At 46.1% G+C, this 15,900-nt stretch overlaps 1 protein-coding gene and 1 long non-coding RNA gene across 13 annotated transcripts in view; one reads left to right on the forward strand and one right to left on the reverse strand.

Moving 5' to 3' along the window:
• Positions 1-8,558: 8,558 nt before the first annotated feature.
• On the reverse strand, positions 8,559-14,895 carry LOC131489743 (uncharacterized). Its single transcript, XR_009250705.1, has 2 exons — positions 14,607-14,895; positions 8,559-8,765 (listed from the first exon to the last, which is right to left on the reverse strand). It is a non-coding gene; the product is annotated as an uncharacterized LOC131489743 (long non-coding RNA).
• Positions 14,896-15,208: 313 nt separating this feature from the next.
• Positions 15,209-15,900, forward strand: part of ATXN2 (ataxin 2) — a 147,319-nt gene continuing 146,627 nt past the window's right edge. For 5 of the 12 annotated variants that reach the window (XR_009250699.1, XR_009250696.1, XR_009250698.1 and 2 more), the window contains exon 1: positions 15,209-15,729. Coding sequence is in view for 8 of the 12 variants with exons in the window: in XM_058691672.1 (XP_058547655.1) it covers positions 15,518-15,729 (212 nt within the window). In the remaining 4 variants the exon portion in view is untranslated. The remainder of the gene's footprint in view (positions 15,730-15,900) is intronic. The other 7 variants (XM_058691669.1, XM_058691670.1, XM_058691674.1 and 4 more) reach the window with 4 other exon arrangements.

Consider the following 15,900-nt stretch of genomic DNA (forward strand, 5'->3'; position numbering starts at 1 on the left):
TGATCTTAGGGTACTGTGAGTTCAAGCCTTGTGTTGGGTATGGAGATTAAATGAATAAATAAAAACTTAAAAAAAAAGTCACCAAATATATATCTAGTGGTGATAAGTGGTAGGAAGAAAAATAAAGCAGATTATGGGGGTACAGAGATGAGGTAAGGTGCTGTTGTACACAACAGGGTGCTCAGGGAAGCCTTCTCTACTAAGAAGGATCCAAAATGAGCCCAAAGATCCAAATAAGGTGAAGGACTGAGCCATGTGTACACCTGTGGAAAGGGCATTCCAGGAAGAGGGAACAGCAAGTGCAAAGGCCCTGAGGTGAAGGTGGGGCTGTACTCGGCATGCTGGAAGCCTATCAAGGAGGCAGAGTGTGTGGCCTGGGATGAGCTAGCAGAAGAGCGGAAGGAGTGGAAGACTGAAGAGGTAGTGAAGGGCCAGATGCTTCGGACCTAGTAGGTCAAGGTAAGTGTGTAAGCATTTATTCTGACGGGAAAGCCACATGAGTGTTTTTAGTAGGGGAGCTGCATGTTGTGACTTGTGCTTTTAAAGGATGACTCTGGACGTCGTTTGGAAAAGAGACTCAGTGGGGTAAGAGTGGAGACACATGGGGCCTGAGCAAGCATGAGAGGGAATGCAGCTGGGAGGAGGGTGTGAGTCCCCAGGTGGGAGGAAGGGGCACACCTGAGCGCGGAGTATTAGAGGCGGGCAGTGAGGAAAAGCCGGCGGGGACGAGGACGCCTCTGCCCTGGTTGCTGTTGCTGTCTTACCTGAGCACGGGAAGGCTGGGCCAGGTAGACATTTCTGAGGTGCAGGCACCGGGGAGAGGGGGCCGAGCTAGCCCGAGAAGTCCTGGGGCCTGCGGCGGGAGAGGTCGGGACAGCAGCCTGCAGGTCACCAGGGCCCGGGCTGGGGGAGGGGGTGTCTGCCCAGAATTGGGGTGCGCTGGGCTGGATGAGCCCGTGTGGGAGTTTAGAGGGCTGAAAGAAGGCGCGTGGCCGTGCCGAGGAGGTTAGGAAGGTGACAGGGTGCCAGTGGGGGCAGGGGAGCAGGAGAGCGTCCAGGGCAGGGAGCCAGGTGGCAGGAGTGTCTCCAGAAGGAGGCAGTGGCCACCCAGGATGAAGTCTGCTGATAAAGCCAGAAAGCAGACGGAGGACAACTGGCTGTGGGATTCTGCAGTGGGGCAGCCATGGCAGACATTGAGGAAAGTGTTTCTTTGAAGAGGCGGGGCCCAGGAGGGAAGGGGAGTGGAGGAAGGGGAGATGGGGGCAGTGCGGGAAGAAGGAGGTAGCCCCAAGCAGGTGAGCATCAAGAGAGGATTACTTTTGGGGCACCTGTGCAGCTCGGTCGGTTAAGCATCCGACTCTTGATTTCGGCTCCGGTCATGGCCTCGCGGTTTGTGAGTTCGAGCCCCGTGTCAGGTTCTGCACTGACAATGTGGAACCTGCTTGGGATTCTTTCTGCCCCTCCCCTGCTCATGCTCTCTCTCTCTCTCTCTCTCTCTCTCTCAAATAAATAAAACTTCAGAAAAAAAATTTTTTTAAAGAGAGGATTACTTTTGCAAAGATGACAGGTAATAGTTTACTTAGAAAAATAAATACGTAAATTTTAAACATTAAAAATTAAATTAAAAAAAGAAAGATATATTTAGGGGCCCTTGGCTGACTCAGTAGGTAGATCACACAACTCTTGATATCTGGGTCATGAGTTCAAGTCCCATGTTGGGTGTAGAGTTTACTTAATAAAATAACAATAAATAAAAATAAATTTAAAATTAAAAAAAGGATGAGAGGTATCACAGCATGTTGGTTTGCTGAAGAGAATGAGCCAGAAGAGAGCAGAGCACTGGGGATGTTCCTCAGGAGGAAAGAGACTATAAGATCTACATAGAATATGGACCATCTATTAGAACAGTGATATTTTCTGGATGCCTAAGTGGCATCAGTGGCTCAGTGGGTTGAGCATCTGACTCTTGATTTCGGCTTGGGTCATGATCTCACAGTTTGTGAGTTCGAGCCCCATGTCAGATTCCCTGCTGACAGCGCTGAGCCTGCCTGGGATTTTCTGTCTCCCTCTCTCTCTGTCCCTCCCCTGCTCACTCTCTCTCTCCGTCTCTCAAAATAAATAAACACTAAAAAAAAAAAAATAAAAAAAAAAGAACAGTGGACATTTCTACAGGCGCAAATAATGTTTCTGTGGATGTGTCCGCTGCTCCTGAACTTTGAATTGAACCCCTTAGGGTTTATCAAATAATCTAAGAATATCTCTCATGTTCTCTTAGCTTCAAAGCCATCTGCCGGTAGTTTATTATTTATTGCTACTTTTTTTTATTACGGTAAAATATACATAAAATGTACCATTTAACCATTATTTTTTTTTAATGTTTATTTATTTTTGAGAGACAGAGCACTAGTTGGGGGGGGGGGTGTTGCAGAGAGAGGGAGACACAGAATCTGAAGCAGGCTCCAGGCTCTGAGCTGTCAGCACAGCTCACGAACCTCAAGATCATGACCTGAGCTGAAGTTGGACACCCAACTGACCGAGCCACCCAGGAGTCCCCCCATTTTAACTTAAACGTACAGTTCATTGGCATTAATTGCATGCACCGTGTTCTGCAACCATCACAACTATCTATTTCTAACACTTTTTCATCACCCCCCATAAATATCAACTCTTGTCCTTTGTTGTGTGAATTCCTAGCACAGGATGGTTTGGTTCGTTGGTGCTCCCTTATCATCCGCAATGGAAGAGGCGGATTATGGTTACTGTATGTTTCCGCTCCAATATTAGCACAAAGTAGATAAAGGGGGTAGAGGAGGGGGGAACGCCCCGTGGAAGTGCCCTAGGATGTCGGTGTTCCAAAGAATAAGTGACAATATGTGAACGTGCTTGTGCAAACTCAGGTCAGCCTGTCTACACGCGGTGCACAGAGGCTATTCCCTGAGCTGCAGCAGGGAACACTGGGCTTCGGCGAGGCTTTGAGAAGTTGTGGACCTACTGCCTCAGTTCCTGGCTACCTAGGGCTTTCCCACAGTCCAAGTTGGCACCAGCCCAGCCTGGTGGTTGTCATTCTAGGTGAGCGTCTTACCTTCTGTCTGTCCGCAGAAGGTGGCACAAAACACTCGCTCAGGACTCCACATGCCAGGACACCCACAGCCTCTTTAGGCCTGAGGTGAAAAAGGTCAGAAGGGCAGGGCCCTCAAGGAGACACATAGGCACAGGCCCCCGACGTACCCGTCGCTACTCCCTTTCCCACAGCCTCTTGCCTTTCTTTCCCTCTGGGCCAATACGGAGGGATAAGCTCAACAGACTCTTATTTTTCATTTGGAAGGGGGTGGAGAGGAATGAGAATGGGCCCATTACTTCCCTACTAGAGGCCAGGCTACAAAAAAACGACTTCCAAAGCTTGGCATGAAATAGCCCACGTTTAAATGTAGTCTGTCCATTCACTGGAAAATTATTCAGCCTTAAAAAGGAAGGGAATTCTGCAGTAGGCTACAACCGGGACGAACCTTGAAGACATTATGGTAAATGAAAGAAGCCAGACACAAAAAGACAAATGTGTGATTCCGCTTATATGAGGTACTTAAAGTCGTCAAATTCATAGAGACGGAAAGTACGAGGGTGGTTACTAGGGGCTGTGGGGAGGGAGGAAATGGGGAATTAGTGCTGTTGTTGTTATTGTTTTTTTTTTTTTTAATGTTTATTTATGTTTGAGACAGAGAGAGACAGAGTATGAACGGGGGAGGGGCAGAGAGAGAGAGGGAGACACAGAATCCGAAACAGGCTCCAGGCTCTGAGCTGTCAGCACAGAGCCCGACACAGGGCTCGAGCTCACGGACCGTGAGATCATGACCTGAGCCGAAGTCAGACGCTTAACCGACTGAGCCACCCAGGTGCCCCTGTTGTTGTTTTTTTAATGTTTATTTTTGAGACCGAGCGAGAGAGAGGGAGACACAGAACTTGAAGGAGGCTCCAGGCTCTGAGCTGTCAGCACAGAGCCCGACACGGGGCTCCAACTCACGAACCGTGAGATCATGACTTGAGCCGAAGTCGGATGCTTAACAGACTGAGCCACCCAGGCACCCTGGGAATTAGTGTTTCATGAGGACAGAGTTTCAGTTTGGAAGATGAAAACGTTCTGGAGATGGATGATGGTGGTTGCATAACAATGTGAATGTACTTGATGCCAAAAACTGCATACTCAAAAATGGTTATGATGGTAAATTTTAGGTTATGTATATTTTGTCACAAGAAAAAGAAATAGCCCAAGTGGCAGAAAGATTAGTGGTTGCCAGGGGCTGGGGAAGGGGGAATGGGGAGTGATTGCTAATGGTTATGGGATTTCCTTTTGGGATGATGAAATGTTCTAAACTTATACTGTGGTGATGGTTGACAGCTCTGTAAATATATTAAAAACCACTGAATTGTACACATTTGAAATGAGTGAATTACAGAGAATGTGAATTATATCTCAACAAAGCTGTTAAAAGAAAAGTCCAAGTTGGCCATCTTAGGAAAAGTGCTAAATTAACAGATTCTTTTCATTCATTTGCCTTCATTCTCTCTCCTTCTTTTCCCGGCCTTCATTTATTTGGACATTTTCAAGAACTTACTATATGCCTTCCCCCTTTTCACATCTAACTTGTTGAGTATTCTGCTCTAATGCCCTTTAAGGCCTGGGGGGAAAGGAAAGGCTATTAAGGTCAGGCTGGAATAAATGGTGTGTTTGTAAAATGGTACAATAATATTGCCCAATAAAAATGAGATCAAAGGGTTTCACCAGGCCTATGAAGAGGAAAAGTTGAAAATCATCATCTCACAGACCATATCAAAAATCCGGATGAAAGCAGAAAGCTTCAGGCCCATGCCTAGCCATCTTATCTCTACGCGCAGGGGTTGGGCCATTCAGCATGTGGCCTATTCTCCTTTCTGGCAACATAACCTCTGAAAGTTCCCTTGCAGGTGTCTGACTGGCTAAGTCGCTGGAGTATGTGACTCTGGATCTCAGGGTCGTGGGTCCGAGCCCCACGCTGGGTATAGAGATTACTTAAAAATCATTAAAAAAAAAAATGTTCCCTTGCAACTCGAGAACATCTAGTGCAGCCTTCATTGTCAATGAAGGATAATGAGGATGACCTTCCTAAGGTCATGTGATTGCATTTCTGGAGAACCAGTCAGTGTGTTAGCTAGGGTCCAGAGAAACAGAACCAACAAGAGATACGTCTATCCGTATGTAGAGACATTTATTATAAGGAATTGGCTTATGTAATTATAAAGGCTAAAAAGTCCCACAATCTGCCATCTGCCAGTTGGAGACCCAGGAAAGCTGGCGGTGTAATTCAATTTCAAGTCTGAATGCCTGAGAACAAGGAGCACTGATGATGTTCAGTGCCAGTCTGAGGGCAGAAGACCGAGGACCCAGCTCAACTGGTCAACCAGAGGATTCTCCCTTCTTGTGCATGTTTGTTCTCAGTCCTCAGTGAACTGGATGATGCCCACACACAATGGAGAGGACAATCTGCTTTACTCAATCTACCAACTCAAGTGGTAATCTTTTCTGGAAACCCCCTCCCAGACACACCCCAGAAATAATGTTTAACCAGATATATCTGGGCATCCCATTGCCCAGTCAAGCTGACACATAAGATTAACCATCAAAACCAGCTTTGCAGAAAATACACATGGTGCTGTTTTCTTCAGGATGCTTCTAGCAGTCTTGAGTGAGATGACCAAGAATCTGGAGGTTTGGAAGTCATCAGATTGTTAAGGTAGGTTTCTCAGCTTTCTTCTGAATACTGGAAGTCGTCGTATTAAAAGAAAAAATAATAATGAGGTTTAAATAGATTTTTCAAATTATCCCATCCTGATTGTGATAGATTACAAAAAAGGGCCACAAAAAATCTTTCCTTCCCTCCCTTTGGCCTGTCCTTTGCAAAATAATTTTGCAGCTTGCTATTTCACCAGCCCTCAAATCTGGACTTGGGTTTGACTAATGTGACATTAGAAAATGTGACACAGGGGCACCTGGGTGACTCAGTTGGTTAAGCGACTGACTCTTGATTTTGGCTCAGGCCATGATCTCACAGTTCATGAGAGTGAGCCCTACATCGGGCTCTACATTGACAGAGTGGAGCCTGCTTGTGATTCTCTCTCCCTCCCTCTCTCTCTGCCCCTCCCCCACTCGCACTTGTGCTCATGTATGCATGCTCTCTCTCTTGAAATAAATAAACTTTTTAAAAAATGTGACACAAGAAGAGATATGAAGAGTGCCTGTGCATTAGGGCTTGCCTTTCCTTGCTGCTCTTGGGACCTGTGTGACCACCACCATGTGAATGAGTCTAGGCCAGTCTATGGGATGATTAGAGATACTGGCCAAGTTGTCTTGATCCACTCCAGCTGACCTAGAGCCAACTGCCAGCAATGTCAGTGAGGCCATCCTAGACCATCCAACTCCAATTGAGTCAGCCCAGAAAAGAAGAATTGTTCAGCCAACCCACAGAACTTTAAGGGAAAAAAAAGTTTGTTGTTTTAAGCCACTATGTTGGAAGTAGTTTGTTACACAGCAAATGCTAACCAATACACAAACATTTAGTATGTTCTTAAAAAGGCTTATAGCAATAACAACAACAACAACAACAACAACAACAACAACAACAACAAAATAATGTGTTAAGATTATCAGAAATTGCAGTAACAGGATTCCTGAGTCATTTTCAGGATATCAGAAGCCTATCCACTGCTTATTTGCTACCTGAACGTTTGTTCTGTATTGACACACTGAGGACAGAAATGAGCCACATGTGCAATGGAAGAGAACGGGAGTCCTGATCATAGGAGAGTGAATCCAGCTCTCATAGGGCCTCAGCAATAACTTCCTCCAGGCTGCTGGAGTCTGGTGACTAAGAGTAGTTCCCCAGGAGGCCCCTTGTGGTTTCCTGGCTTCAGCGTCTCGGATGAACTAGACTGACACTTTCCCGAATGCCTATAAGGTCGCATCACAAGCTATTAACTGGAAGAGAAGTAAGCTTTATCCAGTGAGTGAATGAAAACTCTGCCCAAACCACGTGTGATGGAAACACATGGGTAAAGCAGCCTAATTGTCTGACTGCCCCTCTCACTGCCTGGAAATGCTTGGGTCATTAGGGGGTGGCCTTGGATGTTGGCCCCACCATTCTGGCCCATGGCTGGTAGTCATTAGCAGGTCTAAATAAGAAGCATATGCCATTGTAGGTCCAAAAAAGCAAACATGTATAAACTGGGAACTATTCTCTACCAAATCAAGTGAGCTCAGGTTTATTAAGTGCCTATTACAGACTGACTCTGTAGGTGCTGGAGGTGAACGGGTCTACCTGATCCCTAGTTCATCTATTTAGTTGAGCTAGCATTTCAGCAGAAAACAATATAAATGTGAAAACAATATAAATGTGGCAGAAAGGGATGGGGGGTGGGGGTGAAAAGCTCCTGAAACTAGTCTTTTTTTTCTCTTTCTATGGGAACCAGAATTTACTGCCTAGAATTTGAGAAGGACAGTTTGTGGTTGAATAAAACAAAATTGAAGTGGTAGGGACAGTAATTGATCTTACTTTGGGAAGTGGGAAAGAGAAGGATGTGAAGGAGTCAGCAGTAAGCGACCTGAGGTGGCTCAGGCCACTTCTCTGCCCTTGTGTCACCATCTCTGTAATGGTGGGGGCACCAAAGGAAATCCTACAGATAAAAGTTCTTTGTAAACTATGAAGTGTTATGGAAACAGTAGTTACTCTTACCGATGCCCTAATATTCTATTGTTATTTTTTTAATAGAAGGTAATATGTGCACATGATAAGACAAATTTTCAAAAATGAAATTTCCAACAGTGCAAAAGATATAAAGTATATTTTCCTTCTCCCTAGTCCTCCAGTATCAGTTTTTTTCCTGCCCCATCTAATTTAGATGTATGCATATAAACACAGGTAAAAAAATATAATATAATATAATATAATATAATATAATATAATATAATATAATATAAAAGTGTATACCATACAAGACCATCTACACATTTTTTTATGAATTTTTTTTTGTTTTTGTTTTACAATTTTCTGCTTTTGGCTTAACAAGTTCCCTCCACCCCCCGGCTTTACTGAAGAATAACTGGCAAATAAAAAGCAATATATTTAAAGTAGACAAGGTGATGGTTTGATCTATGTAGACGCTGTGAAATGGTTCCCATAATCCAGTGAATTAGTATCTGTCGCCTCCCATGGTTACCTGTTTTGTTTTTTTTTTTTATTTTTTCTTTTTATTTTTAAAAAAATTTTTTTTCAACGTTTTTTATTTATTTATTCATTTATTTTTTTTTTTTAAATTTTTTTTTTTCAACGTTTTTTATTTATTTTTGGGACAGAGAGAGACAGAGCATGAACGGGGGAGGGGCAGAGAGAGAGGGAGACACAGAATCGGAAACAGGCTCCAGGCTCCGAGCCATCAGCCCAGAGCCTGACGCGGGGCTCGAACTCACGGACCGCGAGATCGTGACCTGGCTGAAGTCGGACGCTTAACCGACTGCGCCACCCAGGCGCCCCTTTTCTTTTTTTAAACAACAGGTTTTAAAGATCCTTTTGGATCAGTGTGAAGCTCTGCCTCTTTGTCACTGCACAGCTGAGAATATCGCATCTTCCGCTGCATTTAGGATACTCTATGAGGCATCTGACTGCTCCCTGCTGATGGGGCTTCTGTTCTCTGTTCCAAACAGCACTGCGGGGGTCATCCTAGCGCGTTCATCTCTCCACCTTTGTTGGGCCAGAGGAAAGGGGCAGTTTCAGTGTTAATGGGCTCTGCCAGCTGTAGATGGGGACGTTTAACATTCGTCCCTTTTCTCTCTAATCCAGCGACAGGCAGTCGGTAGTGCTGTCAGGTCACCAGAACCTTGCCTTTGATGAAACCAAGAAGAAAAGTTTGTTTTTCTCAGAGAGCCCTCTTAGGCTTTCACTATTTTATATAGGAGAACAGTTTAGAGACCAGATGTTGTAGGCAGACTGCCACTGCCTGGGTTCCGATCCTAGCTGTAACATTTAATGAATGTGGCCATAGGCAAAACGACTTAAACTTTTTGTGCCTCAGTCTCCCCATCTGTCACATGGCAATAATAATCCTGTCTACTTCGCAGGGCTATGCAGGGTTTCTCTACCAACCTTGGCCCTACTGACATTTGGAGGGGGATAATTCTTTGTGGGGGAGGGGAGTTGTCCTATGCACTGTAGTGTGTTTAGCAGCATCCTGGCCTCACTCACAGCACGCCAGTAACATCTACTCTTCAAAAGTTTTTTTAAATTTGATTTATGGGAGAGAGAGAGAGAGAGAGAGAGAGAGAGAACGAGTGAAGGAAGGGCAGAGAGAAGGAGACCCAGAATCCGAAGCAGGCTCCAGGCTCTGAGCTGTCAGCACAGAGCCCGACACGGGACTCGAACTCACAAACCATGAGATCATGACCTGAGCTGAAGTCAGACACTTAACCGACTGAGCCACCCAGGCGCCCCGCATTTACTCTTCAATTGTGACGACCAAGGATATCTCTAGACATTTCCAAATGTCCCCTGGGGCGGGGAGGAGGCAGTGCAAAATTCTCCCTTTCCATTAAGAATCAGTGGGTATTGTGAGGATTACAAGAGTTCTTATGTAGAAAGCACTTAGGGGGCACCAGGATGGCTCAGTCGGTTAAGCATCCAACTTTGGCTCAGGTCATGATCTCTTGGTTCATGAGTTCGAGCCCCGCATCGGGCTCTGTGCTGACAGCTCAGAGCCCGGAGCCTGCTTCAGATTCTGTGTCTCCCTCTCTCTCTGCCTCTTCCCCGCTCACACTCTCTCTCTCTCAAAAATAAGTAAACATTAAAAAAATATTAAAAAAAAAAAAAAAAAGCACTTAGAACAGAGCTGGCTACATAAGGACCTGCGATTATTGTCATCGTCATTCTCTAGTCCGGGCCTACCTGATGGAAAATAAGTCGTTTTGGTAATATGGGGGCTTAGGCAAGACAGGGAGTATTGTTAAGCTGGTATCTGATTCCACTCTGGAATAAGAATCCAAGTCTTCATTCTGAGATGATAGGTCAGCAGGGCTAGCTAGTATTAATTATAGTCTGATCCCTCTGGGGGCTCTATTGTAGGGTTCCTAGTATCTTGTAGCAAACTTAACAAGCTCCCATGCTAATGCCCACTTCAGCTGTCAGTGTTGCTGCACACATCAATTTTAAATCCCCTCCTGCAATTCTCCAAATGGTGCATGCTTCAAATCTCTGGTTTCCATAAAGCTGGCCGCTGGAACAACAGGCGGCCCACAAAATTCACCCCAAAAAGGGGGGGAATGAAAACAAAAAGAGAGAAATGAGGAAAAACAAAAGGCTGAGTTTCTTTAAATTTCTGGCTCTGCGCAGTGCAAGCAATTCCAAAGAAGAGTAAAGAATTCTTTCTTCTGTGTCTATTTCAGCTGGCATCCAGCTTTTGCTTCGTGAATAATGTCACCGCATCATTATTCTGTCCCACAAGGTAAAACAAAATGAGCAACTTAACAACCAGAAGTGTGCTTGTGTGAAGGAAAGACTCATTTAAAAGCTTTTCAGATAATGTTGCTGTGTTCCCTACTATTTTGGCACCCCCCACCTCTGTTTTTTCAAATCTATGGGAAAGTTGTTACTTTGCACACAAGGTGTTTAAATAATGCCCTCCTGGAAGCACTCCACACCATACACTTTTTCTTTTTCTTTCTTTCTTTTTTTTTTTTTTATTGCTTTTAGTCTTTTGGGATTCCTGGAGTGTCTACAAATAGATTAGCCTCTAAGAATTCTGAGTAACCATGGTTAGAAAAAAACACTGGTTTAATTAGCCATGGTCCTATTTTTGAAATTACATCTGCTCTCTCTCTTTTTTTAAAATGAGGATTGGTCTATGCAAAAACTTGAAGAGGATGGATTTTTGGGGGGTGCATGTTAGTTTTGATTTGAATTAATTTTCATGCTTTTGAAAGTGAAATCAAGAGTATTGAGTGAATAATGTATCATCATACATTAAACATGATCCAATGAAGAGAGCTGAAAAGAAATGATTGCAGAAAAATGAATTACTGGAAATACTGGATCATCTGATGTGTGCTGCTGTTCTGAGAGATAGCAAATCACTCTTTGCATTTCTGCTTTGCGTGGTTACATCAGTTTTTCATCCCCAAATCCTCAGACTTGATTAATCAGTGAAGTGATGAAAATTAAAGGGCCCTGTGGCTCACTGAAGGGTCATTGAAAATCAAAAAGCAAGTATAGAATTCACAGGACTAGATTCCCAAGTTTGAAAGGCTCTCCCTATATGCCTCCTCACTTGATACTCTTTTCATTTCTGAAATAGTGGTTGGAATGGTAACAATTATTTTTGAAGTTTAAATTTTAGCAATATTTCTCAATCTCAGAACTCCTTTGGGACAATGTTCTTCATTGTCTTTGATGACAACTCTCCAGTGACACTTGTTGGTTTGGTTTAAATGGCTGCCTGAAAGTCATTTGGGAAGCATTCAAAAATTTACATTCTATTGGATATAATATATCTGATTTCAGCATTTGTTTTTAAAGAATTATTTTTAATTTTAAAGATTCTATTTTTAAGTAATCTCTACACCCAACATGGGGCTCAAACTCACAACCCTGAGATCAAGAGTCGTATGCTCCACTAACTCAGCCAGCCAGGCACCCCTTTAAAGAATTCTGAGCGCACATGGAAATCATAGGAAATGCACTTTTTTGGTCATCTGTATTGGCTGTCTTTTGCTGCATGACAAATTAGGCCGGGACTTGTTGACTGAAACAACAAAAGGGTTGGGAATCTGGTGTGGCTAAACTGAGCACCTCTAGCTCAGGGTCTCTAACAAAGCCTATTAAGATGCTTTGATCAGGGCTGTAGCCGCATCAAGTCTGGATTGGGGGATGATCCACTTCCAAGCTCCCCACATGGCTGTTGGCAGCCGTCAGGTCCTCACTGCTGTGCTCATACACAACAATTCCTTGCCATGTAGGCCTCTTCGTAGGGTAGTTCACAACATGGCAGCTAGCTTCCTTCAAACACATGAGTGAGACAAGACCATCCCAAACAAAAGCCACAGTCTTTTTATAACCTAATCTCGGAATTGGAAGCCCATACTTTTTTCAAACTTTTTGTCTGAAGGAAGCCAGTAGGTCCGGTGGAAATTCAAGTGGTAGAGCTTTCATGGGGTCTGAACCCCAGGAGAACAGGATTGCGTGGGGTCATCTTACAGGTTGCCTACCACACCATTTGTCTTCAGGTGCATTATCCTGATATTTACATTTGTTTTAAAAAAAAACTGTTTTTTTTTGTTTGTTTGTTTTTGAGAGAAAGAGAGGGGAAAGAGAGAGAGGGAGAGAGAAGAGGAGAAGCAGAGGCAAAGGGGGCGGGGGAGGAGAGAGAATCTTAAGAGGACTCCACACTGACCATGAGATCATGACCTGAACCGAAATCGAGTCAGACGCTTTACCAACTGAGCCACCCAGTGGCCCCCTGACATTTACATTGAAAGCTTAAGCCCCCTGAAGTGATGTCACAGTTGCTGTTAAATAGCCACATCTTTAGATGTCCAGAATTTAGGTGAAAGCTTTGCAATAAAACACATCCTTGGTTTTGGGTGGTGATCTTCCTTCAGCAAATAAAAAAGGGGTGTGTGTACAAAACAGACTCGATGGTAAAGGTTCTCTTGGTTTCCATTTTAGTATAAAAGCAGAAGTGGCATTTTAATGATAAACCCTCAAACATCCCAGGTGTGGATGTAAAATGGCAGAGTCACTTTGGAAAAGAGTTTGATAGTATCTTTAAAAAGTTAAATATAGGGGTGCCTGACTGGCTCAGTTGGTAGAGCATGCAACTCTTGATCTCAGGATTGTGAGTTCGAGCCCCATGTTGAGTGTAGAGATTACTTAAAAAACAAAATCTTAAAAAAGACAAGAGTTAAATATAAATTTGCAATACCACCCAACATTCCATTTTTAGGCATCTGTTCAAGAGAGATGAAAACATGTATCCACATGAAGACATACTTTGCAAATGTTCATAGTGGTAGTATTCATAATAGCCCCCAACTTGAAACAACTAAAAGTCCACCAACTGGTGAGGAGATAGGGGAAATGTGATACATCCATACAATGGGATACTACTCAGTGATAATAAGTAATTAAACATTGATACATGCTATGACATAGATAAACCTCCAAAACATTATGCTAAGTGAAAGACCACCTATTGTTATATTCCATTTATATGGATATGTCTAGAATAGATAAATCTGATGAAAGTAGATTAGTGGTTGCTGGTGCTGAGAATGGGAACCAGGAGTGAGTGCAAATGGGTGTAAGGATCCTTTTGGGGTGATGGAAATGTTCTGAAATTAATGGTGATGGTTGCATAACTCTGTGGATTTACTGAGGATCATTGGTTTGTAAACAAAACGGGTAAATTTTATAATATGAAAATTATACCTCAATAAGTTGTTGAACATATTTTCAACGATAGTGGGTGAAAACTTGGAGCTTTCTTAAGCCTAAACCAAATCAAGTTCAGCTGTCAGCTTCAGGTTTTCTTATTCCACTCCCTTCAGTCTCCCACCTGTCTGCAGTTTGGTCCTAAGACTTAATTCTGGGATCTTGGTCCCAGACATGGTTAACTATCAAATCATTAAACCAGAGAAAGTTGATTGTATTTCTATTATGGTCCTTCTATTTTTTCCCCCCCTCCTCTGTTTTTTTTTTTTTTCATCTCAATTTCCTTTGGGTTAAATTTTAAAGGATTTTGCAACTGTTGGCTTAAAAGACTAGTTTTCTTTTTCTTGTCAACCTTCTTTTTACTTCAGATGGGAGATAAAGCTGATTTCCTACATTTCACATACTTGTAGAATATAATACTTTTTGCCTGGACTATCTAGGAGATTAATTTCCATTTGGTTACTGGAGACTTGTGGCTTAATCATTCTCCCAAGTTTTTCTATGTCTTTACCTTTATCTGACAATTCTGGTAAGTTGAGGGGGAATTTTGGTGTTTTCCCCCCTATCATTTCCTTAAGTAATTTTACTTAAAAGCCTAGATTCTTCACTCAAAAAAATTATCTGTTTGCTTCCAGTTTAATTGCAACACTTAAAAAATAGACTACTGTGCTGGCTAGCAATCTAAGTTAAAGTAAAACTTCTAAAGGGGTCAAGGTTTAAAGTTCGCACATTCTTGTGAGGTCTGCTCTGTTTCCACCACGGGAGACCCCATTATCCATAGCTCTACCAATCACGTACATTTCCTTTTGAGTCTCATGAATAAGGAAAAAAAGAAGTTCAAGTGAGGGAAAATGGGTTCAAATGAAGGTCAGATACCCAAAAGAGCTTTCTGGCTACTATGTTGCTGGGGTGGAAAAAGTAGGGTAAAGGTAACCAGATGTGGGTGGCCCGGGGAGGTTGCTCGACTCCAAACTTGCTAGTCTTGGCAGGGGAAAAAAAAGGACTGCCTTTAGACATCCAGTAACGCGGTGAGAACCCACTGTGTGCCAGGTGCTGGGGATACAAAGACAACTATGGGATGCTTGTGTTCTAGATGCTTCTTACGTAGCAAGACAGTCTCCGCCCTGAAGGGACTCGCAGTCCATGCTGGAGGTTGCATCAGGTGGGGGTAAACACGGACTCTCCCAGCAGTCTGAAAACACTGAAAGATTACTGGGGGGGCGGGGAAGAAACACTTCCCTCCCGTCCTCTAGACTAGGCCGGCCCCGAGGGCGAAGACAGACACGCCCTCCCGAAGGGCAGACCCGCCTCGAGGAGGGCGGATCTGGGCCGGGCCGGCCGCCGGGCCCTCACCCGACCCCCGCGAATGCGGCCCAGCGCGGCGCCCGCTCCTCACGTGTCCCTCCCGGCCCCGGGGTCGTCTCACGTTCTGCTTCCGTCCGACCCTTCCGACTTCCGGTAAAGAGTCCCCTTCCCGCACCACCGCGCCCACCCGGCGTCGCCACGCGGCGTCTCTGTGTGCCCGACCCCCGATGCGCTCGGCGGCCGCAGCTCCTCGGGGCCCCGCAGCGGCCATCGAGCCACGCCGCTTCGCCGCGGCCAGGTGGCCCGGGCGGCGCTCGCTCCCGCGGCCGGCGCGGCGGGGCGGGCGGGGCGGCGGCGGCGGCGCGGCTCCGGGCCCGTATCCCTCCGCCGCCCCTCCCCCGCCCGGCCCCGGCCCCCCTCCCTCCGGGCAGCGCTCGCCTCCCTCCGCCTCAGACTGTTTTGGTAGCAACGGCAACGGCGGCGGCGCGTCCCTGCCCGGCTCCCGGCGGCTCCTCGGTTTCAGCGGGCCTCCCCGCCCCTTCGTCGTTCTCCTTCTCCCTCTCGCCGGCCCGGGCGCCCCCCCGGCCGCGCCATCCCGCGCCTCCCCGCTCGGCGCCCGCGCGTCCCCGCCGCGCTCCGGCGTCTCTTCGGCGCGCCCGGCTCCCGGCTGTCCCCGCCCGGCGTGCGGGCCGGTGTATGGGCCTCTCACCATGTCGCTGAAGCCCCAGCAGCAGCAGCAGCAGCAGCAGCAGCAGCAGCCGCCCGCGGCTGCCAATGCCCGTAAGCCCGGCGGCAGCGGCGGCCTTCTCACGTCGCCCGCCACCGCGCCGTCGCCGTCCTCAATCTCGTCGTCTTCGGCAGTGGCTTCCTCCTCCTCGGTGGCGGCGGCGAGCGCAGGCGGCGGGCGGCCCGGCCTGGGCAGGTGGGTGTCGCGCCCCAGCCCCCTCCGCTCCGGGCCTGGACGAGCCTGGGCCTCGCGTCCCCTCCCCCGCGGCCCACACCGTCGTCCCCGCCCCGTGACCGGCCTGGCTTGGTGGGGTGGGCTGGGGGCCCGCAGTGGGGGTGGGGCTCCCACTCCCCCTCTGGAGCCCGG

The sequence above is a fragment of the Neofelis nebulosa genome, chromosome 11 (genome assembly GCF_028018385.1).
Source record: "Neofelis nebulosa isolate mNeoNeb1 chromosome 11, mNeoNeb1.pri, whole genome shotgun sequence".
Taxonomy (NCBI): Eukaryota; Metazoa; Chordata; class Mammalia; order Carnivora; family Felidae; genus Neofelis; species Neofelis nebulosa.